The sequence below is a fragment of the Conger conger genome, chromosome 13 (assembly GCF_963514075.1).
Source record: "Conger conger chromosome 13, fConCon1.1, whole genome shotgun sequence".
NCBI classification, from domain to species: domain Eukaryota; kingdom Metazoa; phylum Chordata; class Actinopteri; order Anguilliformes; family Congridae; genus Conger; species Conger conger.
The window spans coordinates 22,414,674-22,439,803 of NC_083772.1; the positions used below are offsets into that span (position 1 = coordinate 22,414,674).

General features: G+C 41.4%; 2 protein-coding genes across 2 annotated transcripts; both read left to right on the top strand.

Annotated features, from left to right (window-relative positions):
- Window positions 1–551: 551 nt before the first annotated feature.
- Window positions 552–3,260, top strand: LOC133107402 (olfactory receptor 11H4-like). The gene is made up of 3 exons (XM_061216393.1): window positions 552–718; window positions 824–962; window positions 3,237–3,260. The coding sequence occupies exons 1-3, from the start codon at window positions 552–554 to the stop codon at window positions 3,258–3,260; spliced, it is 330 nt and encodes a 109-aa protein (XP_061072377.1).
- Window positions 3,261–23,384: 20,124 nt separating this feature from the next.
- Window positions 23,385–24,344, top strand: LOC133107403 (olfactory receptor 10H1-like). The gene is made up of 2 exons (XM_061216394.1): window positions 23,385–23,835; window positions 24,196–24,344. Exons 1-2 carry the CDS (start codon window positions 23,385–23,387, stop codon window positions 24,342–24,344), a joined length of 600 nt encoding a protein of 199 aa, XP_061072378.1.
- The last annotated feature ends 786 nt before the right edge of the window (window positions 24,345–25,130 follow it).

The following is a 25,130-nucleotide window of genomic DNA, read 5'->3' on the forward strand; positions in this document are numbered from 1 at the left end:
CCATTTACAATATTTCCGTTGAGAATTTGGTGATGGAGATAATCACGTAAACACAGCTACTTGAGTAATCACCACATTTATATCAATGCATATACTGCCATAAACTGATTACGCCAAATAATTGCTGTGGTATTGCTGTGCATGTACATGAACATAGCAATTGGTATATTCTGTATAAATGATAAACTCTTTCACATCTAAGTGGCTTGCAATCACCACGTGTTAGTTTCATTCTTTTCATTAAGTCCTCAATTTTAAAATATGATTACAATCCCTCACATTATTCTCCACAGCACCAACTCTACATCCAGGTGACCATGGAAAATATATCAGCAGTGACATCCTTCATATTCACGGCATACACTGAACTGGAAGATCACAGATATTTATTCTTCATATGTTTCCTTCTTTTATATGTTCTGATATTATTGGGCAACTGTGTTCTAATTTTGATCATTTTCTTTGAGAGGGGCCTGCATGAACCCATGTATTTGTTTATATGTAACTTAGCAGTGAATGGACTTTATGGGAGCACAGCATTATTACCCTCTATGCTTGTCCTTTTGTTATCTCGTAACTATCAAATATCTCTGACCCATTGTCTCTTACAGACATATTGTTTATACTCATATGGTACAGTTGAATTTACTATTTTAGCAGTGATGGCTTATGACCGATATGTTGCTATTTGTCATCCATTACACTATCACGTTCACATGTCTCCAAGAAAAGTTTTTGCAGCTATAGCATTGTCCTGGGTTATTTCCTGTTTTTACTTTGGAATTCATTTCATATTCACTGCACAACGTTCATATTGTGGCAGGATCATGGACAAATTGTATTGCAGTGGGGATCCTTTAATGAAGCTCGCTTGTTCTGATACCTCAGTTCAGCAGACTGTTGGACTGGTGTCACTTTTTGTTTCACCTGGTTCTCAGGTCATCATGATACTATTTTCTTATGCACAAATACTCAGAATTTGCATTTTTGCTTCTAAGGAATCCCAAATCAAAGCTCTTCAAACATGCACCCCACACTTAGTGACTGTGATTATCTATACTGAGGGAGTCTTATTTAAGATGACCCACAATTTTTCACAGTTGAATATGAGTAATGTACCTTATAAAGCTCAGTTATTCATGTCCGCTTACTTTCTGGTAATTCCCCCGTTGTTTAATCCTTTAATTTATGGATTCAGCATTCACGCTATAAGAGTTAAGATTTTTAAACTGTTTTTAGTCAAGAAAAGGGAATTGATTATGAAGTAATTTCAAAATATTAAAAATAAAATTTTGAAAAGGTTTTGTTGGAATATTCTTGGTTTTCTTGTTTTAAATAAATGATTCTTAACTCAATAATTACTGAAATCAAGCCTTGTTGCAAGACACATCACACCTAGTCAGAATAGTCTTGTGGTTTTGAAATCTTTTAGTACAACAGTCGGTTCACCCTTATCCCAAATTATCCTGGACGAGCCCCCATTTGTTCTGGTTTTCCAATCGAGAACAAAGATTCCCAGACTTTGTGTATAATTTTGTTAAGATTATCAATAACAAGGCTGAGGCAGAATCTTCTGGAATATCAGACTTTATTCGATAACAGCGATAATAAAGCCGTGGTGTCTCTGTAGAGTGACCTACAATCCGTTCAGTTACAAACAGGCTTTTATACAGTTTCCAGGCTTATTTCCTCCCAACAGGTGTCTCTTTTCACCGTGCCACAATGACTTCACAATCCCTGATAAGGAAAGGTCAATTCTTATTGGTTGGCGCCAATTGGGTCAGTATTGTGAAATCATTGTGGTTCTTAAAATACGTGTTCCCTCCACTTTTTTGAGGGATTGCTGTGTAACATAACCACCACAATTTTGGCCTCCTTCTCATGTCAAACTTCCAGGTTCTTGCTCTGTGACAACAGTGCCCAAAGTATCAACATTGGGTTGTTATGATTGGTATATCACATTATTGGAATTTGACAGACGCTCTTATCCAGAGCGACGTACAGTTGATTAGACTAAGCAGGAGCTTAGTCTGGAGCAACCTGGAGCAATGCAGGGTTAAGGGCCTTGCTCAAGGGCCCAACAGCTGTGCGGAGCATATTGTGACTACACCGGGATTAGAACCACCGACCTTGCGTGTCCCAGTCATTTACCTTAACCACTACGCTACAGCCACCCCACACCATTATATATCCCACCATTGATGATGATCTAGATCCCACATAGACCCACATAGACCTCAAAGTGTTGCAAAGCGAGTGATTTGGTCAGGGTTTCTTTCTCAATTGCTGAATACCCTAAATGATGGTGTTAGATTTTAGTGGAGAAGTAGGTCACTGTGTGACACCTGTTACGTTCTCAGGCGTCCAGGGGTAGGAGGGAGTACGCAACAAAATTATAATGAAATAAAAATGACCGGGAGGATGTATTTGAGCGCTATTGGAGTAAAAATGATCGAACAAACCAGGTTTGAGGTGCAATAGGTGTATTTACAAAAATTTACAGTGGCGGTGCTATTTACAGTTTTCAAACAAAAACTCACAAGACAAAGACACATCGGGTACGAGGCCAAGGGACCTGGGTGTTGCCAAATCAATTAAATGAACAAAACCAAAGAGAGCTAAAAACAAAATACATACTAACTGTTCTCTGAACAAAATAATATATCTCTACTCTATAATCAAAAGTACATAGGTGGCAATCACCCCTTTCCTAAGGTGTCTAAACAATGGTTCACCCTACGTGCAGCAACAGTGTATAGAGGCCTCTGTCTTACCTGCCCCAGGGCCTACACACGGACAACCACATTCACAGGAGTAGGAGAACGGAGGAACACGCATGCACACAACAGGGTTATGAAGTGAATGAATAGGCAAGTCAAGCATCGCCCCCTATAGGGCAGCCAACACAGTTTATATAAGCAGAGGGATGTGATTGGTGGAGGCGGGACCAGGGCAATGATGATGGACAGCAGGGACAGCGAATGGAAATGGTTGATGGCTTCATCTGTAGAGTTTAAGGGGGGGAAACAGACAGACATACATACGTGGAACGTAACACGCCCACCAACAAGAACAAATTTACCCCGTAAATTTGTTCATACCAAGAACGAAGAATACAATACTCTTTAAAGTATGATAGTTTTCTTTTCTTTTTTTGTTAACATAGGCCTACCCTATGTACGAGACAAAGCATCTGCTAAAACATTGTCCTTACCTTTTTTATGTTTTATTTCTAGGTTGTAACTCTGAATTATGAGTGACCAACGCATTAACCTCTGGTTTTGATTGTACATTCTAGATAAAAAAACTAATGGATTATGGTCTGTGTATATAACAACTGGGACAGAGCTGGATCCAACATACACTTCGAAATGTTGCAATGCCAAAAGTAAGGCCAGTGCTTCCTTCTCTATTGTAGAGTAGTTTAGCTGGGGCTTAGTGAACTTCCGCGAAAAGAAACAGATGGGGTGATCAATTCCGCCAGCATCTTCCTGCAGTAGCACAGCTCCAGCTCCCAAGGCGCTCGCGTCTACCTCTAACTTAAACGGCAGCGCGAACTCCGGGGCGGCGAGCACGGGAGCACTGCACAACAAGGCTTTGACGCTTTCAAATGCATGTTGACAATCTTGTGTCCAAATAAACTGTCTTGCCGAACTGAGCAAACTTGTCAGGGGAGCTAAGACTGAAGAAAAATTACGGCAAAAGCTACGGTAGTAGCCAGCCATTCCAATAAACCTACGCAACTCGCGTTTGGTCGTAGGTGCGGGAAAATTGGTAATGGCCATAATCTTTGCATTAACAGGCCGTACTTTACCCTGACCAACCTGCTTCCCTAAGTAGGTGACAGTTGCTTTCCCAAACTCGCATTTGGCAAGGTTGACAGTTAGCGAAGCAGATGTTAATCGGTCAAACACCATTTGGAGGAGTTGTACATGTTCTGTCCAAGTACTGGAATATACCACCAAATCATCCAGATACGCATTGCAGTTCGGAACACCGGATAAAACACTATTTACCAACCTTTGAAAGGTGGCCGGAGCATTTCTCATCCCAAAAGCCAAGACGTTGTACTGCAAAAAATCGTCAGGGGTCACAAATGCAGAGATTTCCGAAGCACGGGACGTCAAGGGGACCTGCCAATAACCTTTCAACAGGTCGAGTTTACTTACATATCGAGCGGAGTCAATGTTGTCAATGCAGTCCTCCATCCTTGGGAGAGGGTAAGAGTCGGGTACAGTAACTGCATTGACCTTCCGAAAGTCCGTACAAAACCGGAGTGTTCCATCTGGCTTGGGCACCAACAAACACGGCGAACTCCAAGGACTTGAACTAGGGCGGGCCAACTGATTGTCCAAGAGATACTGTACCTCTTTTTTCATGGCCGCCCGTTTGGCAGCATTCACTCGATATGGGTGCTGCCGGATTGGGGCAGAGTTATTCACCTCTACGTCGTGCTGTATCACTGATGTTTGTGTAGGAGTGTCATTAAAGAGCATAGGATACTCTGTGATTAGTTTGACCATATCGGAACTATGTTCTTTTGGCAAATGGGTAAGGTGGGAAGACAGATCCGCTAGTACTTCTGAATTTAGTAGCTTAGCGCACTGCTGTGGTGCGTTACGGAGCAGCAGACCGTCCTCATCCCCAGCCAGATCAGAAGTGACCACCGGGAACACCGAAGCTATAACCGAGACCGGTAAAACATTATCCTCCTCCAGTTTTGGAGTTCTGGCATGGTACATCTTTAACATGTTTACGTGACACATTCGGGACTGACGTCTACGGTCAGGAGTGCGAATGATATAGTCAGTATCACTTAACTTCTCTTCCACAGTGTAAGGACCTGAGAAGCGAGCAGACAGCGCAGAACCTTGAATAGGCAGCAAAACCAGCACCTGATCTCCGACACTAAAGGAGCGCACAACCGACTTCCGGTCATAACGCTTTTTCATAGCGCTCTGAGAAGTGGTAAGTGCTTCTTTTGCCATAGAGCAAGCCCGATGTAAGCGCTCTCGAAACTCACTTACATAGTCCAACACATTAGTGGACCTAACAGACGAGTCAGACATGATTTGTTCTTTAAGAACTTGCAGGGGCCCTCGTACTGTGTGACCGAAAACCAATTCGGCTGGGCTAAAGCCGAGTGACTCCTGCACAGTTTCTCTTAGGGCAAACAACGCAAAAGGCACTCCTTCGTCCCAGCTATTTCCAGTTTCCAGACAGTATTTTCGTAAAACTGATTTAAACGTCTGATGCCAGCGTTCGAGCGCACCTTGCGATTCGGGATGGTATGCGGAAGAGACCTTATGCTTTATTGCAAGGGAACTTAAAATCTGTTTAAATATCTTTGACAGAAAGTTAGATCCCTGATCGGTCTGAAGCGTCTTAGGGAAGCCAAAGGTTGAAAAGAACTTGGTTAAAGCCTTCACCACTGCTTTAGCAGTAATGGCACGGAGAGGAATCGCCTCCGGAAATCGTGTAGCTGCACACATGAGGGTAAGTAGAAATTTATTTCCGCTTTTACTTTTCGGTAACGGACCCACACAATCCGCTATCACTTGAGTGAATGGTTCACCCATAACAGGGATAGGACATAGAGGAGCAGGAGGAATTACCTGGTTGGGTTTTCCCGTCACCTGACAACTATGGCAGGTTCTGCAATATTCCGTAACCGTGGTCTTTAATTTGGGCCAGAAAAAATGTTGCAAAACCCGGTTATACGTTTTGGTTATTCCTAGGTGACCAGACCAAGGGTTCTCGTGTGCCAACGATAACACCTGCTGGCGATACGGTGTGGGTACAACTATTTGAGTTACCACACCCCAATCCATGCCAGCGGCAACAGGTAATGACCATTTCCTCATCAACAGATCCTTTTCCACGAAATAAGCTACTGGCCTATCTTTCACAGCTTCAAGGGTGACAGCAGATTTAAAACACTGCTTGAGTGATGTATCCGTTTTCTGAGCGTCAATAAGCTGCTCGCGTGTGACTGGCAGCTTCATCGAAAGTATCTCCCTTGACAAGTGTTTCTCCTTTACCTTTTTGGGCGATCTCTCGGGTACCGGAACATCGCTAGCGAACGGAGTGGCTAAGATAGAGTCTGACAAATTCACCTGCTCGCCCCATTTTCGTGCTTGTGCTCGGGTAAGCACACATGCAGGGTAAATGTCAGGGGGAGTTTTCGAAACCTCTGGCGTAGCGTGTGTCTCAGGGTTTTTCACAACCTCTAGTACAGGGTACACTTTTCCACCGGCAATATCGTTCCCCATAATGAGGTCTATCCCTGGAACTTGTAAAGAAGAACGCACGGCTACTTTAAAACAGCCAGACATTAAATCCGTGTTAACTTGCACCTTATGCAACGGAACACTAATAAAACCCATCTCGATTCCTTGAACTATGATGTCCGCCCCACAGGAGGACGTATCTGACAAGGGCAAGACCCCCGCCAGTAAGAAGGACTGGGATGCCCCAGTGTCCCTTAAAATTCGAACTGCCTTTTGGACATTCGGTTCCCCAACCAGAGACACAAATCCTTCAAATACGAATGGCGCGTAGCCAACGCTACCTTCTTCACTGGTACTGGGAAGTTTATGAGATACTGCTCTAACCAACCCGGTAGGTTTTGGGGTACTGGTATTTTTATTTTTTAATAAATAGCAATCTGCTATTACATAACCTTCTTGTGGCAGTAAAAACACTCCCGCTCTTCCTTAGAGCGTGTAGGGGGAGATTTAGGGGGTTTAACTGATGACGCAACCTCAGCTTCAGCAGTTTTCCCACTAGACGTTGCAAACACACCTTTATGTGTGAGGGTAAACTCATCGGCAAAGATTGCCGCCTCATTTAAGGACGTAACCTTTTGCTCATTCAAATATACTACACACCTCTCTGGCGTGCACTTCTTAAATTCTTCCAATAAAATTAATTCTCGGAGTGAATTATAGTCTGTGGATTTGCTAGCAGCACACCATTTATCGAACAGAGCTCCCTTCTCCCTAGCGAACTCAACAAAAGACTGAGTCGAGGTCTTTCGGTAGTCTCTGAACTTCTGCCTATAAGCCTCCGGCACCAATTCATAAGCACGGAGCACCGCAGCCTTAACGACTTCATAATTTAAACTATCGGCAAGCGACAAGGTAGCCACTGCATCCTGCGCTTTACCGGTCAGTTTACACTGCAGCAAGGTGGTCCAAATGTCTTTTGGCCAGTTTAGTGCAGTAGCAAGGCGCTCAAAAGTGCTAAAATAGGTATCCACCTCCGTCTCCCGAAAAGGGGGAATAGCTATGTGCCTTCGCACGTCATAGTGCGTAGAAAGTGGCGCGGGCATAACTGAGGCTGGTAACGTAGCAGCTTGCACAGCGGCGCTCTCCAACTCCAATTTACGTATCTTCAACTTACTCTCCGCCTCAATCTCCAGTGTCCGCATAGCTAATATATGCTCAAACTCAATTCTCTGAGCTCTTTCTATGGCCTCTCTGGCTTCCCGTTTCTCCCTGGCTTCTTGTTCTAGTTGCAGGCGGGCTAAACAAATTTTCAACCTCGCCCCAACCATCGACTCAGACGACGCCGACACCGGCGAGAGCCCTTCGAACCTCGGCAGAGTTACCGGCTGCGGCGGGGTAATCGGCAACGGCCTCTCCTTCTCCTCCGATCCGAAGGAAGCCGCAGCACCCTGCTCCAGCTCAGGTTGGACCGCAGGCAGGACAAAGATACCCAGCTCTACCAACTTATCCCATACCACAGACCGAATATTTTTTTTCAAAGACTGTGTTGTTACTGGGATGCCATAATGCTGTGCAATACGAATTAATTCTGCCTTACGACACTTGTCAAAACCAGAAACAGAAAGGTTTCTAATAAATGTTTCCACTTCAAACTCCGCGTGCTTGGTTTCAATGTTCTCCATTCTGAATACAACAGTTTCTGTACAGCCTACGAAGCACACTCAATGGTTGACGATATTTACAAAACGCTCAATATCCCGGACGAGCCCCCATTTTTGTTACGTTCTCAGGCGTCCAGGGGTAGGAGGGAGTACGCAACAAAATTATAATGAAATAAAAATGACCGGGAGGATGTATTTGAGCGCTATTGGAGTAAAAATGATCGAACAAACCAGGTTTGAGGTGCAATAGGTGTATTTACAAAAATTTACAGTGGCGGTGCTATTTACAGTTTTCAAACAAAAACTCACAAGACAAAGACACATCGGGTACGAGGCCAAGGGACCTGGGTGTTGCCAAATCAATTAAATGAACAAAACCAAAGAGAGCTAAAAACAAAATACATACTAACTGTTCTCTGAACAAAATAATATATCTCTACTCTATAATCAAAAGTACATAGGTGGCAATCACCCCTTTCCTAAGGTGTCTAAACAATGGTTCACCCTACGTGCAGCAACAGTGTATAGAGGCCTCTGTCTTACCTGCCCCAGGGCCTACACACGGACAACCACATTCACAGGAGTAGGAGAACGGAGGAACACGCATGCACACAACAGGGTTATGAAGTGAATGAATAGGCAAGTCAAGCATCGCCCCCTATAGGGCAGCCAACACAGTTTATATAAGCAGAGGGATGTGATTGGTGGAGGCGGGACCAGGGCAATGATGATGGACAGCAGGGACAGCGAATGGAAATGGTTGATGGCTTCATCTGTAGAGTTTAAGGGGGGGAAACAGACAGACATACATACGTGGAACGTAACACACCTCATCCCCACGAAAAACTAAACCGTTTATACAAAATGATGTGTGTACTTGTGTGAACAATTTAATTAAACCTATCTTATTGGTTCCTGCACAGTGTTGTTTTCTTATTTTATAGTTTGTTTCATTATTTTCGTTTCATTTATACATTTAAAAAAAATCTATGTTAGGACTTTTTTAAATAGAACGCACTTTGAACTAACTGCATTTACTTGTATAAAATGTGCTATACAAAGTTTTATTGATTGATTGATAGCAAACTGAATATATTGTATAGCTAGGATAAATCATACAGTAATAACTATTATAATGATTTACGAGGTAACTGGAGACTCAGGGGAAATCAATACCTCCTATATGGTGAATATCCTCACAGGCATTGGATTATCAGAGCTGGAAAGTCACGTGTTGGTGCATATTTTCATATGGCCGTGACATTATAAAACTCTCAAAGGTGGAAATGACATTCAGTCATCTAACTGCGGTGTATGCCTGCAGATCTGCAATGAGGCAGAACGCTTTTCTCTTAAGGCAGAACAAATATTTTGAAGGAAACAGGTAAATAACTACATATCTTGCTGATCAGCCACAACATTAAAACCATCTGGTTAAACCAGTTTTATCATGATTAAACATGCTTTAAACTGTATGAGCCTTTTTTAATGAAAATGGAAATCTTGTAAGATCATTGGGAGAGGGGGGTGCATTGTTTTGTTATTTTAATATCTTGGTATGTACTGGAGTTCATGATCATTTCAATGTTAACAGATGCTCCAGGACCTGTTACAGTTTAAAGCATGAAAAAACTACTTGTTTAAGCAGGTGGTTTTAATATTGTTGCTGATTGGTGTACATCAAAGATGTCTGATAGACTCCTTTTATTCCGTGAGGGATGCAGTCATTTTGGATAATTTAATATTACATATTTATTCTTATTTGAGCTGTAATATCATGTATGTATATGTATGTGTGTTTACATACAAATTACTATTCCCATCATCCCCTGAATGTCATGGAAAATGCCTTCATCTAATTATCTTTATCTATGTATGGTTATACTCAGCATATACACATCCCTTAAGATGCCTGGATCTCAGATGTATTGGTGTTTGTAGAGATCTCGTAGAATTGTTGGGACTGTGCAAAACTATATCAGGCAGAAGTGGAAGATCCCAGAAGAAAACACACATGGTTTCCAAGTACAATATTTCAGTTGAGCATTTGGTGATGGAGATAATCATGTAAACACAGCTACTTGAGTAATCACAGTATTTATATCAATGCATATACTGCCATAATCTGATTACACCCAGTAATTGGGGTATTGATGTGTATGTACATAAACATAATTATTGGTATATTCTGTATAAATTATAAACTATTTCACATCTAAGTGTCTTGCAATTACCATGTGTTGGTTTAATTCTTTTCACTAACTTTTAATATATGTTTACAATTCCTCACATTATTCTCCACAGCACTGAGTCTACATCCAGGTGACCATGGAAAATGTATCAGCAGTGACATCCTTCATATTCACGGCATACACTGAACTGGAAGATCACAGATATTTATTTTTTATATGCTTCCTTCTTTTATATGCTGTGATATTATTGGGCAACTGTGTTCTAATTTTGATCATTTTCTTTGAGAGGGGCCTGCATGAACCCATGTATCTGTTTATATGTAGCTTAGCAGTGAATGGACTTTATGGGGGGACAACAATATTACCCTCTATGCTTGTCTATTTATTATCTCATAATTATGAAATATCTCTGACCCATTGCCTGTTACAGACATATTGTTTATACTCATATGGTACAGTTGAATTTACTATTTTAGCAGCGATGGCCTATGACCGGTATGTTGCTATTTGTCACCCATTACACTATCACCTCCTCATGTCTCCAAGAAAAGTTTTTGCAGCTATAGCATTGTCCTGGGTTATTCCCTGTTTTTACTTTGGAATTCATTTCATATTCACTGCACAACGTTCATTCTGTGGCAGGATCATGGAAAAATTGTATTGTAGTGGGACTCCTTTATTGAAGCTCTCTTGTTCTGATACCTCCGTTCAGCACGCTGTTGTGCAGGCATTACTTATTGTATCACCTGGTTCTCAGATCATCATGATACTATTTTCCTACGCACAAATACTCAGAATTTGCATTTTTGCTTCTAAGGAATCCCAAATCAAAGCTCTTCAAACATGCACCCCACACTTAGTGACTGTGATTATCTATTCTGAGGGAGTCTTGTTTAAGATGACCCACAATTATTCACAGTTGAACATGAGTAATGTACCTTATAAAGCTCAGTTATTCATGTCTGTTTACTTTCTGGTAATTCCCCCGTTGTTTAATCCTTTAATTTATGGATTTAGCATTCACGCCATAAGAGTTCAGATTTTTAAACTGTTTTCAGTAAAGAAAAAGGAATTGATTATGAAGTAATTTTCTGCCGCTGTTAATGACATTTTCGCATTTATTATCCTGCCATTTTCAGCAATGAGTAATCACGAAAGTTGAAATGGGTATTTCACTTTCTGGAGTGTTTTAGATACTTTGAGAGGTTCTGTTGATATACAAATAGCTAGAGGCATTTGATAATTCATAATGTAAACAAAAATTAAATAAAACATAAAAGGCACTTCAGGTCCAAATAAGTTGCTTGTTTAGATATGTCACTACATTTTCCCAGAAGATAAGCACATCAGCAGATTAGAACTTCTTCACAATTAAGGACATAAAAAACTGTTTATCAGGCTGGCACTTTGCAGTTTTTACTCTCAGGGGACCCAGTAATGCTCAGGAAGTAACACCACGACCTGGAGTTGCAGGTTACATGGGCTGTAGGAAATAGGTTTCTTCGTGCATGAGATTAAACACAGGTTCTTAGGAATAATCAGGCAGTATGTAAACATAGAATAACATAAATGTACAAGCTGCTTTGGAGTGAATTGTATCACCCCCTGAATGCCCTGATACTGGCCATTGCAACATCTGCATGTCAACAGTAAGCTTCACTTCGTATCTAAATATCTGTAATACCCTGACAAGAACTGCCTTAGCTCCTAAACGCTTAAACAAAAAATAGAATCTTAGAAACAGAATTATTAATTGGACATATTTTAATCCATTCACAAGAAGCAGTAATAGTGAAATTTTGAAAATGTTTTGTTGGAATATTCTTGGTTTTCTTTTTAAAAAGAAATTACTGTTAACTCAATATTAACTCAAATCAAGCTTTGGTGCAAGACAGATCACACCTCGTCAGAATACAGTAGCTTTGCAGAATAGTTGTTTGGCAGTTGGAGACAATACTCAATACGCAAAATTTCTGAGCTCACATCTGGAATTGGGTACTGGGAATGCAAGTGTGACCCGGCATAACACCACTCGGTTACGCCACCTTGGGAATTACGCCCAAGGAAATAGTTTGTAAGACTTGAGGATTGGTGATCAATCCCCACATACAGTCCCGGCCAAAAGTTTTGTCTCATGAGTGGACAAAAGTGACAATTGCTAATTAACCCACTCTTAATTAGCTAATACACTTATGATTAATTTGTGTTGTTTCCTAAGTGTCTAAAGTTTATTTAGATACTAGCAAAACAAAATTTGAATAGATGCTTATAAGGTTTATTGCTTGAAAATGATGAACAAGCCAGTTTCTACCTGGACAAAAGTCTTGTCGCAAATCAAATTATAATCTTGATTATTTTTTATCTTTTTTTATCTTTCTCAAAAAGTAAATAAAATGGACTATAAGTTAAGAAATTAATATCTTGTATGGGTTCCTTTGGCCTGCAGAACAGTTGCCATCCGGTTTGGCAGAGAGTCGTAGAGCTTCTTGATGAAGTCGCCGGGGATGGCATGGAAGGCCACCTTGCAGGCATCCCAAAGCTTCTTCGGCTTGGTCCTCCAAGCTTCCTCCTTCATTCTTCCCCAGATATGCTCAATAATATTCATATCTGGAGACTGTGCTGGCCATCCCTGAAGGACCTTGATCTTCTTCCCCCTGAGAAACTTCATAGTGGAACCTGAGGTATGGCAAGGAGCTCCATCCTGTTGAAAAATCTGACCCCTCTTGTAGTTGGGAATGTACTGGGAGGCAAGAATCTGTTGATATTTGGCACTGTCAATGTTACCATCCACCTTACAGATCTCCCTGGCACCTCCGTATTGGATGTAACCCCAAACCATAATCTTTCCACCAATTTGACTGTCTTCTGGGTGAACCCTGGGTCCAGACGGGCCCAAGAGGGTCGTCGACAATATTGGCGGCGCTTGGGATTCATCCGAAAAATCAAATTTTCGCCACTTTTCTGCTGTCCAACCTTCCGTCAGGCTGTGGGCCTGGGCGTACGCAACACGGTTTCTTAGCTGTCTCTTGCTTAGCGCTGGTTTCTGGGCAGCAATATGACCGTGGAGACCATTGCAAGCAAGAATCCGACGTACAGTTCTTGACGAAACAGGTGTTGCTGGCGTCCACTCCTCCTGGAGCTGTGAGGTTTACATGGGGCTGGCTTTTGACAGTCGGACCAGCAAGCTGTCGTCTCGAGCAGTTGTCTTGCGCGGTCTGCCTGACCTGGGTCTTTCATGGACATCGCCAGTCTCTTCGTAGCGCTTGCGAATCCTCTCCACCTGCCATTTAGACACATTGAAGATGTCTGCAACTTCAGCAGGAGACTTGGACTTGAGATTCTTGATGATCAGCACTTTGGTTTCTGGTTTGATCTTGGGCATGTTGACAGAAGCAATGTTGAGCATGAACTTGATGGCTTGAAGTGTCAAATTATAGCAAAGTTACCTACAGCTGACTAATCAAGCCCCTTGTTTGTTTCTTCCTTATTCACTGTGGCCTAGAAATTGGAGTTGGCCATTGCGACAAGACTTTTGTCCGGCCAAAACTGGCCTGTTGATCATTATTAAGCTGTAACATTTAGTAACAATTTTGAAATGTCATTTTGTTAGCTTCTAATAAACTTTAGACACTTATGATTAATTTGTGTTGTTTCCTAACTTTATTAGCTAATTAAGAGTTGGGTAATTAGCAATTGTCACTTTTGTCCACTCATGCGACAAAACTTTTGGCCGGGACTGTAGGTATGTTCAACTAAATGAACAAGCAGAGACGTGGATTCAATTATAAAAACAGAGTTTATTCGGTACAATCCTAAAAACACAGTAGAAAAACCCACAGGATCCCCAAACGTATAAAATTAGCTGGTAGGTCTTCCCCGCCGCTGGAGGCGCTACTGGGTGCATGCTGGTATGGGTCCATGGAGGGTGGAGGACTTACCGGAAGTGGAACCGAAAGGTCACTCACTTGTGATGGTGCCAGCAGACATACAAACATACGCACTGTAAAGCGGTGAGATACGGATATGGTGAATCAATTATTCTACTTCTACACACACACTATGGACATGCAGTGAAAAGAACGGCACAACTTCTGACGGCGCCGTAGCGACCTCCACGCCAACCCAGATCCCAAACCACGCACTGCAAAGTAACCAGTAAGCCACCCCAAAGCCCCAACTCGATCAACAGTTGATTCTACCTGTCGAAGTCCAATGTGCAATCAATGCACTAAAAGATGACTGTGGAACTGGACCAGATGGCATTGAGACAAAATTTATCAAGATAGCGGCTCATATCTTGATGTATCCACTCTATGACTTATTTAACCTCTCATTATCAACCTGTGCCCTCCCTTCCACCTGGAAATGTGCTATAGTTACTCCACTTCATAAGGGAGGTGACCCCCATGACATTAATAACTACCGTCCTATTTCTATCATAAATTCTATAGCCAAAATCTTTGAGAAACTAATCTTCAATCAATTATCACGCTATGTTACTGATCTGAACATCTTGTCCCCATGCCAGTCTGGTTTCAGGCCTAACTTCTCAACAACAACAGCTCTCTTAAAATTTACAAACGACGTGTTTACTGCTTCTGAGAATGGCAAACTCACTGGTGTAATTTTTCTTGACTTAACCAAGGCATTCGACATTGTTGATCACGATTTACTTCTTGATAAACTGTATTCCATTGGTGTCTCTCAGACTGCTCTACTATGGTTTAACTCATATCTTCACAATAGATGCCAGTGCGTCAGTTTCAATGGAAGTCAATCCGATTACTTAATTGTCGAGAAGGGAGTACCACAAGGCTCATCATTAGGTCCACTCCTTTTCTCCATTTTTATTAATGACCTTCCTAAAATTTGACTGTCAAGTACAACTATATGCCGACGACACTGCAATTTACACATCTAGCACTAACAGATCTGCAATTGAGAGATCCTTGCAACGTGAGTTTGCCTCTGTTCAGAAGTGGTTCTCACTCAACAAACTACTGCTCAACAAAAGGAAGTCATGTAGTATGTTTGTTTGGCACCAGACACGGTCTGAGTGATGCCCCAGACCTGACTATTTCTTTTAATGATGGATCACCTCTTGAACATGTGACTTCTTATAAATACCTTGGACTTTGGATCGACCCAGTGCTTTTTTTTAAACAACATATTGAGACTATCACTAACAAACTAAGTCGCAATTTGGGCATACTGTATCGCTCCATAAATTGCTTTACTTTTCAGATGAGAAACAGAATCGTTACACAGTTGTTATTGCCAATATTGGATTATGCTGACATTGTTTATCAGAACACCTTCGAAACACATCTTCAACCCCTCAATGTTATTTACAATAGTCTCTGTCGATTTATTCTAAGGTGTCCCTATCAAACTCATCATTGCTCTATGTATGAATCTGGTTACCCCTCAATGCTCGAAGACATTACCATTGGCTTCAATGCATTTTCAAATGCATCCACTTTAACTATCCCTCTTACCTAAAGCATTATCTAGTACCACACATATCCTCATACTCTCTTAGACATATACAGCAACCTTTCTTCTCTGTTCCCAAAACCAAGAAAGAAATTGGCAGACGCGCCTTCAAATTCAAAGCTCCCTCCGACTGGAACAATCTACCCGTCAACATCAGAACAATTATCTCACTAAGTATATTTAAGAACTCATTATTACCCTTTCTTAAAACGTCATGTTGCTGCTTTTAATGCTACTGTCTTCCTGCTCCTTTACCATTGCATCACTGTATTTGCTTGTTGGTTATTTTGTTACTATTATTATTATCATCATTATTACCATTATTATTATTATTACTACTACTATCATTGTCATCGACACATTCTGTTGTACCTACCTCCTACTTATTTCGTGTGGTATTGCGGGTTTATGGGAACGATGTGCGGGCTGGATCGGTAAATGAGAGCCTCTGTGTATGTATGGTGTACGTGACTGTGTTTGTTGTACTGTACTATTGTATTGTATTGTATTGTATGTTCTGTGTTGGACCCCCTCGAAAACGAGATGGCTCATCTCTAGGGGTTATCCATTAATAAAAATTTGAACAAAAAATTTGTCAGTAGTATGAATATTAAAACTAGAAATAAATATGGAATCCCAGGGAAAAGGAAGGTACAACACAATTTAAACACACAAATGGTCGGAGCTCCACGTAGCCAGTTACCAGTGTATTAATAGAACTGGAGCCCCGCTATCCACGTTCCTTAGCCTACAATAAAAATGATCATCAGGCTTAACTGGAACATTACGTGGCTGCAAGTAATAGAGCAAACTGCAACATACTGTACCTTGACGTCAGACAGGAACTTGCATACCGGAACAGGTACCCCAAACAGGTAAGGCATTTCCTTGTACCTGGTTACTGCAGCCTATTTATAGGCCCCCAGAAATTATTGATCTGCGCGTCAGAAAACCAGATACCTGAATGCACTTTAACCTAGCCTACTCGCTAGTTTGGGTGTTTGTTAGTAATCAGTAACTTGCAACCTGTTACATCTACCCCCAGGATTTGTTTCGTCGTCCCAGCGACATACTTAATTCCAGGGCCTGAAAATAGCAGAAACCATGTCACTGGAACCAGGTATCTGGGGGTTCACATGATCCCTTACTGTACCCACTGTTGTCTCTGGTAAGTGATAGATATTAGTGTGTCTTCCTGCCTTGGCATGAGTGGTTCGCCGTGGTATACCCCACTTGGACCTGGGATGGCCTGAGGAGAGAGTGGCACCACAACTTCTGGATTAGGTTGTGGAATTTGTACTCCCGATGTGGCCAATGTCTCTGTTGCAACACACAGATCCTCATCCTCTGGAACATCTTCCTCTGTTGAGTCTCTCAAGTACACCAGCTGATTCTCGTTTAGCTGAGTATCACCCACCTTTTGGTTGTGTGTAGCCTTTCTCTTGCCCCCTCATAGGCCACCTGTAACCGGCGCTGATGTTCTTGGACCCAGTCTACTACACCCCCTGGTGTAGGTTCCTTCACTCCTCCCAGTATAAAATCAATAGGTAGCTGCGGTTCTTGATGGATGGTGGTGTTATAGGCGAAGGTATGTTTGCGAATGGTATTGGCAGGGCAGTAATGGCAGCTTGTTTCACCTTCCCCTCTCTGTCCTGATTGCCGCTCATACGTAAAGACTCTGGGAGGGGTGTGCCAGGGACAGCCTTCTCAATCATGGAAGTGCCATCAGGGGCATATTGTCTAGAGAGTGAATCTGCATTCCCATTAGAGCCACCAGAGCGATATTTAATAATAAAATTAAATGTCGATAACTGTGCAGCCTAGCGTTGTTCTGTTGCACCTAACTTTGCTGTGGTGAGGTGGCTCAAAGGGTTGTTATCCATGTAGACTATGCATTGTTGACCCAGCAGGTACTCCCGAAACTTCTCCGTCATCACCCATGTTTCATGGAACTATAATTTGACATGTTCCGTTCTATGGGACGGAGACCACACCTGTAGGCCTTACCTTGCTATCCTGTTCCTGGGAAAGGACTGCTCTAAGGCCCCGGTAACTGGCATCGATCTGCAGGATGAATGGTGGGGGAAAACTGAATGGTAACTGGCAAAACCCAAAAAAGACCTCAACTCTGAAACATCACCGGGGCGTGACCAATTGGCGACTGCAGCAACTTTTCCTGGAGACACCTGTGCGGGAAATTACATGTCCCAGGTACTGTACCTCTTCCCTGAAAAAGCAACACTTCTCCAATTTTGCTTTAAGGCCTTCTTGTTTAAGGCGACCCGAGACCAACTTGAGGTATTCCATGTGCTCCTCCACTGTGGAGGAAAAGACCACAATATCATTGAGGTACAGTAACAGTGACTGAAAGAGTTGATCCCCGAACATATGCTCCGTTAGCCTTTGGAACGTGCTGGGTGCGTTGCAAAGCCCAAAAGGCATCCGATTAAATTCAAACAGACCAAAAGGTGTGCAGAAGGCCGTCTTCGCTTTGTCCGGTTTGGCCATTGGGACCTGGTTGTAACCACTGGTTAAGTCCATAGTGGAGAACCAACAAGCACCTGACAGTGCATCTAAGGACTCTTCGATGTGGGGAAGTGGAAAAGCATCCTTGCATGTCTTTGCATTTAACTGCCGATAATCCACACACAGGCTGCCATCTTTCTTCTTTACCAGGACAACAGGGGAAGCATAGGGGCTGCTACTTTCCCTGATAACCTGCGTATCCAGCAACTGCCGAATATGTGTTTTAACTGTCTCATATTCTGAAGGAGGGATATGCCTATACCTTTGACGGACCGGAGCCTTGTCGAGGAGAGGAATCTCATGACAAATGAGGTTAGTGCACCCTAAATCTCCCTCATATGCTGAAAACACAGGCTCATACTGGTGCAGCAAAGCACATACTTGGTGTTGTTCTGTGCTAGTAAGAGCAGACAGATCCATCCCATCAATAGACTCCTGCACTGATTTACCCTGCACAGTCTGAGAGCACACAGTAGCTGTTACCCTAGGAGGAGGTTCCCCCGGAACCTTGAGCACCCCTGATGGTAGGCTTATAATATAGGCCTGATCCAAAACACCTAGTGCGTGGGTATAAGAGAGCCTCAGTAACCCCCACGTTAACAACCGTAATATAAGCAGTACCCCTTGTGGTGGGAATTTTAATTTATTCCTGTAAGAAAACACTCCGAGACAGAGACAGTAAATAAAATCCAATATTTACTATGCGCATAGGGTCGAAGTTACATGCAAAAACAAGGACAAAGGTTTTTCTCCTTTGTCTGGATATATGTATGTGCAGAGCGCAACAAATGTACGCCCCCTTTGAATATTAATATTCCCAATTATCAATATTCAAAGACAATCCACCACTCTTCTCCTTACTACAGATTGTTTATTCATATCTCCCCCCTTCAAGGTACTGTCTATGCAGATACATGTTCTCAAAACATTCCAGCATGATGTATACGTAGGGGCCTGTGCAATTAACTGCGTCTGAGAAATCTATCTTATCTTGTTTTAACTCCCTATTTCCAGGAAGATAATCCCCATGGTAGCTTCCATCTTGAGGTCTTATGTTTTTGGTTCTGCAGGCTCTCAGGCACCAAGACAAGATAATCCAGAACACACAGTTAATGGCCGTGGCCTTGGAGGCCCATGGTACAGATAGGGAGAAACATCTCCACTCATAGTTACAGAAAATAATATTCATTAGCACAAAGCAAGTTATGGTACTTTAACAATTATTTATGATCTGGATCACTCCAGCATAAGCAACTAATAATAGGATAAGCAATTAATAATAAAATAATCACATGAATATATAATTTCAACAACACCCCTGTACACATTTACCATAGCAGGAGACACTAGGAGGCTAGCCAGGAATGCCTCCCCATGCAGGAGGGGCTCAAACAACATTGTCCCAGAGGTAGTGGCGTACTGTTGAGAGCATGTAGTGGTCACTACGGTCATAGTGCCCCCTGGGATTTGTATTACTCTCCCTCCTCTAACCTTGACAGGGCCAGCTCAACTGGTGAACTGGGTGCTTGGTGACAGTACTGTAATGCCTGTTGCCAAGAGCTGCTAGCCTGTTGCACAGGTGAGAGGTTAAACAGTGCAAGGCCATGTTGTTGGAAGAGTTCATTATGGCATTCCCGGATTATATTCATGCCGAGAATACCCGGAACTTCCTGGTTAGGCAATGTGCCAGGGGGGTCTCTGACCACCAACACCCCTCTCTTTGGGACAACCCTCCCTAGCACCTCAATGTCTAGCTCTAAATACCCGACATAGGGGATGTTCAGCCCATTTTCTGCACGAAGTTGTAGCCAGTGAAAGGTCTGTAATTTCTCACTGCCGCAAGGCTTAAAATTATGGGTGTAATCAGGATGGCGACGAACGATCTGTTTCAGTTCTCCACAAAGAGCACTGTCATTGACATACTCAAGAAACTGATCCCTTAATAAAACAACAGAGTTAAGCATTCCATTAGGCGCCCTCTTTACTACCTTCTCCTTAAGTGCGAACAGGGCATGGGAATATTCCTGTAACGATTCTCCTTCCAGCTGCTCCCTGGAGAAAAATTGTTCCTGTAGGACTACATATGACTGTGAACACCCATACAGCTCTTGCAAGATGGCAAAGATCCTTTCTGGATCCTCCTTATCCCATGTAGGTTGAAATTTTATTTTGTACTTTGCCTCTCCTTCAAGATGATCATATATAAAGTACGCCTGATCAGTGGTGGGTAAATGCCTAATCCGCATGCATAAACAGATCTCTTCCATCCATTCTACTATGCCTAGACCAGTACTACCCCTGAACATAGGACACTTTTGTTCACGGGGAACATACAACACCCGTTCAGTGATTGGGTTGTTACCATTAAGGTTTAAGGGCCTGGGACTGGTAGGAGCGCTTTCCCTTACACAGGATTGGGATGTAAGGAAACCCTGAGCTTCTGCACATTCCTGGAGTAGCCAGTCATTATCAGCCTTAAACTGGAGAATCAAAACAAAACAAATCACACAATGAGAAAACGAGGTGCTGAACTGTGGCCAATCCAACGGCTACCTGTCTTCCGATCTCTTCCCCAGCTGCTGTTTTGCCATACCAATATTAGTAATTGAAGATTTTTACACGTAAAACAATGTTAAAAATTTTTTTTTTAAATGCATGTCTCTGCTTTATGATCCTGCCGATTACGCCAGACAAGAATGGTGGCAACTAGGGGTGAGTGAGTGCTGCATTATCCATATCTGTATCCATTTCTGTTCTATCAATTAATTTATCCATATCTGTATCCATAAATTATCCATATCCATAGGCTAGTCATTCTTGGAAGTGGAGGTGGCATTACCAGGAAGTGGCATCATTTAAACAGTTCCCTGTACAACACTGCGATTTGCAATACACTGAAACTAAGACTACTAAAGTTTACGCAGGTAAATCTCCATTAAATCTTTATCTGGTTAATCTTAACATTCATTAAAATCTGAAACTGTCTATACAAAATGACGTGTGTACGTTTTAAAAGGCACACTTTTGGCTGATCTGCCTGCCCGTTATCCATGTGATCATACTAGGACTCAGAACTGTACTTTCATCTACGGTCCTCATCGCATTGTTCCCGGGTTTGATTTGCACTTCATTGTACATCACTCTGGATGAGAGAGTCTGCTAAATGCCTGTAATGTAATGTAATGTATCAGCACCACTATCCACGTTGCCGTCGCACTCGCCCTTTAAGCACACACCCACTTTCTCCTACGGCACTATCCTCTTAAGCAACACATCCGCCACAGTGTGTTACATAAATAAAATAATGCAGTTAAAAATCACTCAAACACTTGTGTGACCAGCGACCACACTCCCTCGGACCGCTAATTCTCACAGCATCTGTGACAGGAATGGAGGCAATACACGTCATTCAATACACTGGGCTTGCATTATTATCTGATTATCGGTATGTTTCAAAATAAGTAACATCGGAACAAATCAGAACTGTATTGAATTACTGTATTTTGGAACACCCTGTAGTGGACAATACGAGAAGCTAGGGAATAGTTTTTTTTTTTTAATCGGAAGTGCAGTGTTTACCAGGAAAAATAAGAGAAGTAGTGAACATTCCAGACATGCTAGTAAGCATCTGTCTTACGTTGCAACACAGCAATTCTGGTTATTTTGCAATACTTTTTCCTTGGGTATTATTGTCTATATGTATTTCATTTATCAGTGTTGTAACTGTGCTGTAAAAATCGAAGTTGCAAAAATGTCTTTGTTAACCGAGTACTACTCTGGCACACACGGCTCTTTGGCTAGTGCTTGCTATTTATTCATTTATTTATTTATTTTAGCAAATGCTACATGTACATCTTTTACAGTTTACAGGCCTTTTCTAAATGTTTATTGTAATTTGATAAAGTGCAATGGATTTCCACTGAATCTATTCTTTTTTGCAGTTTCTCCGTTTTTCCTTCCGGGATGATTTTAATAAACAAACATGGGAAACCTCATGTTATTGAAAACATAACTGTTAGCTAGCTGTCTAGTTCTGCATGTAGTGACACAGTGCAAGGGCAGTACATGCATCTTTTCACGCTGGAGACTCATGGGAAACCAATATGCTCAATACGCTCAAGATACCTCCCAGGTACTGACATATCTGAGCTGTAAAGTCACGTGTTTGTGTGTATTTTTACATGGCCATGGCATTATAAAAGGCATCATAAAAGAAAAATAACTTTCAGTCATCAACCAAATGAGGTGTACAACTACAGAACTGCAATGATTCTTTTCAATAAGCTTTTCTCTTAAGGCAACAAACCAGGAGAAACCAGGTAATTAACTGAATTGTATGTGTCTTGACATTTTTAGTAATGTTGTTTGTCATTCACATGAAAGCTATCTTATTATCTTCATTTTATTCTGTGATGCAGTCTTTTTCAGTAATTTAGTATACTGATAATTATTGAGCAGTATCATCGCACTTCGGGTGTGTTTATATACACACTAATATGGAAGATTATCAGAATTTTCATGTAAACACCTTTATCTGATTACCTTGATCAGTGTTAGGCCATAATTGGCATATTCAAATCCCTTCTGTCTGGACTTGCAGAACAGATTTGGTGCTTGTAGACGCCTTACTCTGAATTATTTTGCTTTTTAAAAGTGTGCATGCCAGGCAGAAGTCAAAATCCTGGATGAAAACATGCATGGTTGCCGTGTACAACATTTCAACATACCCCAGTTATGTAAAGAATCATGTAAACACAGCTATTTTAAGAATCTCATGATGTATATCAGTTTGTAAAAATCTCAACCAGGGATCGGCAACTCCAGCCCTGGAGGGCCACTGCAGGATTTTACTTCCACCAGTTAATCAGGCTCAATCAGCTAATCAGCCATATGAACCATGACCAATTCACTCGTAAATTAGACAACAATAAAATGCTACAAGACAAGAACAATTATCAGCTGCTGTTTATATCAAAGAATGTGGCTATAAATGACAGATAATGTCAATGATTGGGCTAATTAAATAATTAAGAGCAGAAGTAGGTCTAAAATCCAGAAACTGATTACACCCAATAATCAGGGTACTGGTGTGCATGCAAGTAAACATAGCCATGGATATATTCCTTAGAAATGATAGACCATGTCAAATCAAGGTGTCTTACAAACACCATATGTTAGTTGAATTATTTTTCAGTCGGCTGTAAGTGATAAACATTATAAAATATGTTCACAAACCTTCACATCCTTCTCCGCAGCACTGACTCTACATCCAGGTGACCATGGAAAATGTATCAGCAGTGACATCCTTCATATTCATGGCATACACTGAACTGGAAGATCACAGATATTTATTCTTCATATGTTTTCTTCTTTTATATGTTCTGATATTATTGGGCAACTGTGTTCTAATTTTGACAGTTTTCATTGAGAGGGGCCTGCATGAACCCATGTATTTGTTTATATGTAACTTAGCAGTGAATGGACTTTTTGGGAGCACAGCATTATTACCCTCTATGCTTGTCCTTCTGTTATCTCATAATTATGAAATATCTCTGACACATTGTCTGTTACAGGTATATTGTTTATACTCATATGGTGCAGTTGAATTTACTATTTTAGCAGTGATGGCCTATGACCGGTATGTTGCTATTTGTCATCCATTACACTATCACCTCCTCATGTCTCCAAGGAATATTTTTGCAGCTATTTCATTATCATGGGTTGTTCCCTGTATTTACATTGCACTTTATTTCATATTCACTGCTCAACGTTCATTTTGTGGCAGAATCATTGAAAAATTGTATTGTAGTATTTCTCCTTTAGTTAAACTCTCTTGTTCTGACACCACAGTTCAGCACTTTGTTGGGCTGGGATTAATTTTTATTTCACCTACTTCTCAGATCATCATCATACTATTTTCCTATGCACAGGTCCTCAGAATCTGCCTCTCTGGTTCTAAGGAATCTCAAATCAAAGCTATACAGACATGCACCCCTCACTTAGCGACTGTGATTAACTACTCCGTGGGAGTCTTATTTAAGCTCACACACAATTATTCACAGTTTAACATGAGTAATATAACATATAAAGCTCACTTATTCATGTCCCTTTACTTTCTGATAATTCCCCCATTGTTTAATCCGGTCATTTATGGAATTTGCATTCAAGCCATAAGAGTTAACATTTACAAGCTACTTATTTGTAAAGAAAAAGTAAATGATCTACTGTCGTTGAAGTAATTTTCTGTCTTTCTTATTTATAATTTTTAATTTAGCTTGCTGCTTTGACCAATGAGTGATCAGAACAGTTCATATGGATAGTTAACTTTCTGGAGTTTTATTTACAGTCAGATCCAGAATTATTGGCACACTTGATGAAAATGGCAGAAAAGGCTATATAAAATAAACAATGATGATGAGCTATATTTTATGTCCAAACATATATAATATATACTTTTATCCTAATACAATTATTCTAGATTTTCTTTTCTTTTTATTGAGTAATGCTATTTTCTATGAAAAATGTAGGTGTCAAAATTATTGGCACCCTTAAAGATTATTTTAAATAAAACCAAACAAAGTTAAATCTGCAGTAAAATTCGACTTATTTAAGTTCATCTCAGGCTTAAGGAACTGTATTGTGGCCTTCCATCACTTCCTGTTTCCCTAGGGTATAAAAATGAGGTAACACACATGTAAAATCCCTGTCATCCATCACCATGGGGAAAGTCAAAGAACTGTGAATTCAAAAGAGACAGATGGTTGTTTACCTACACAGGTCAGGTAATGGGTACAAAATAATACATAAACAAGGACCACAGTTCAAGAAGTGTAGACTTTAGTTGCGTCTTGGGGTCACAAAGTCTCAAAATCAACCATAAGACACCTCCATACCAATAGGGTCTTTGGAAGAGTTGCACAAAGAAAGCCCTCACTGAGAGCAACCAACAAATTCAAGCATCTGGAGTTTGCGAAACGTAATTGGAATTATGACTGGAGCAGGGTGCTATGGTCAGATGAGACCAA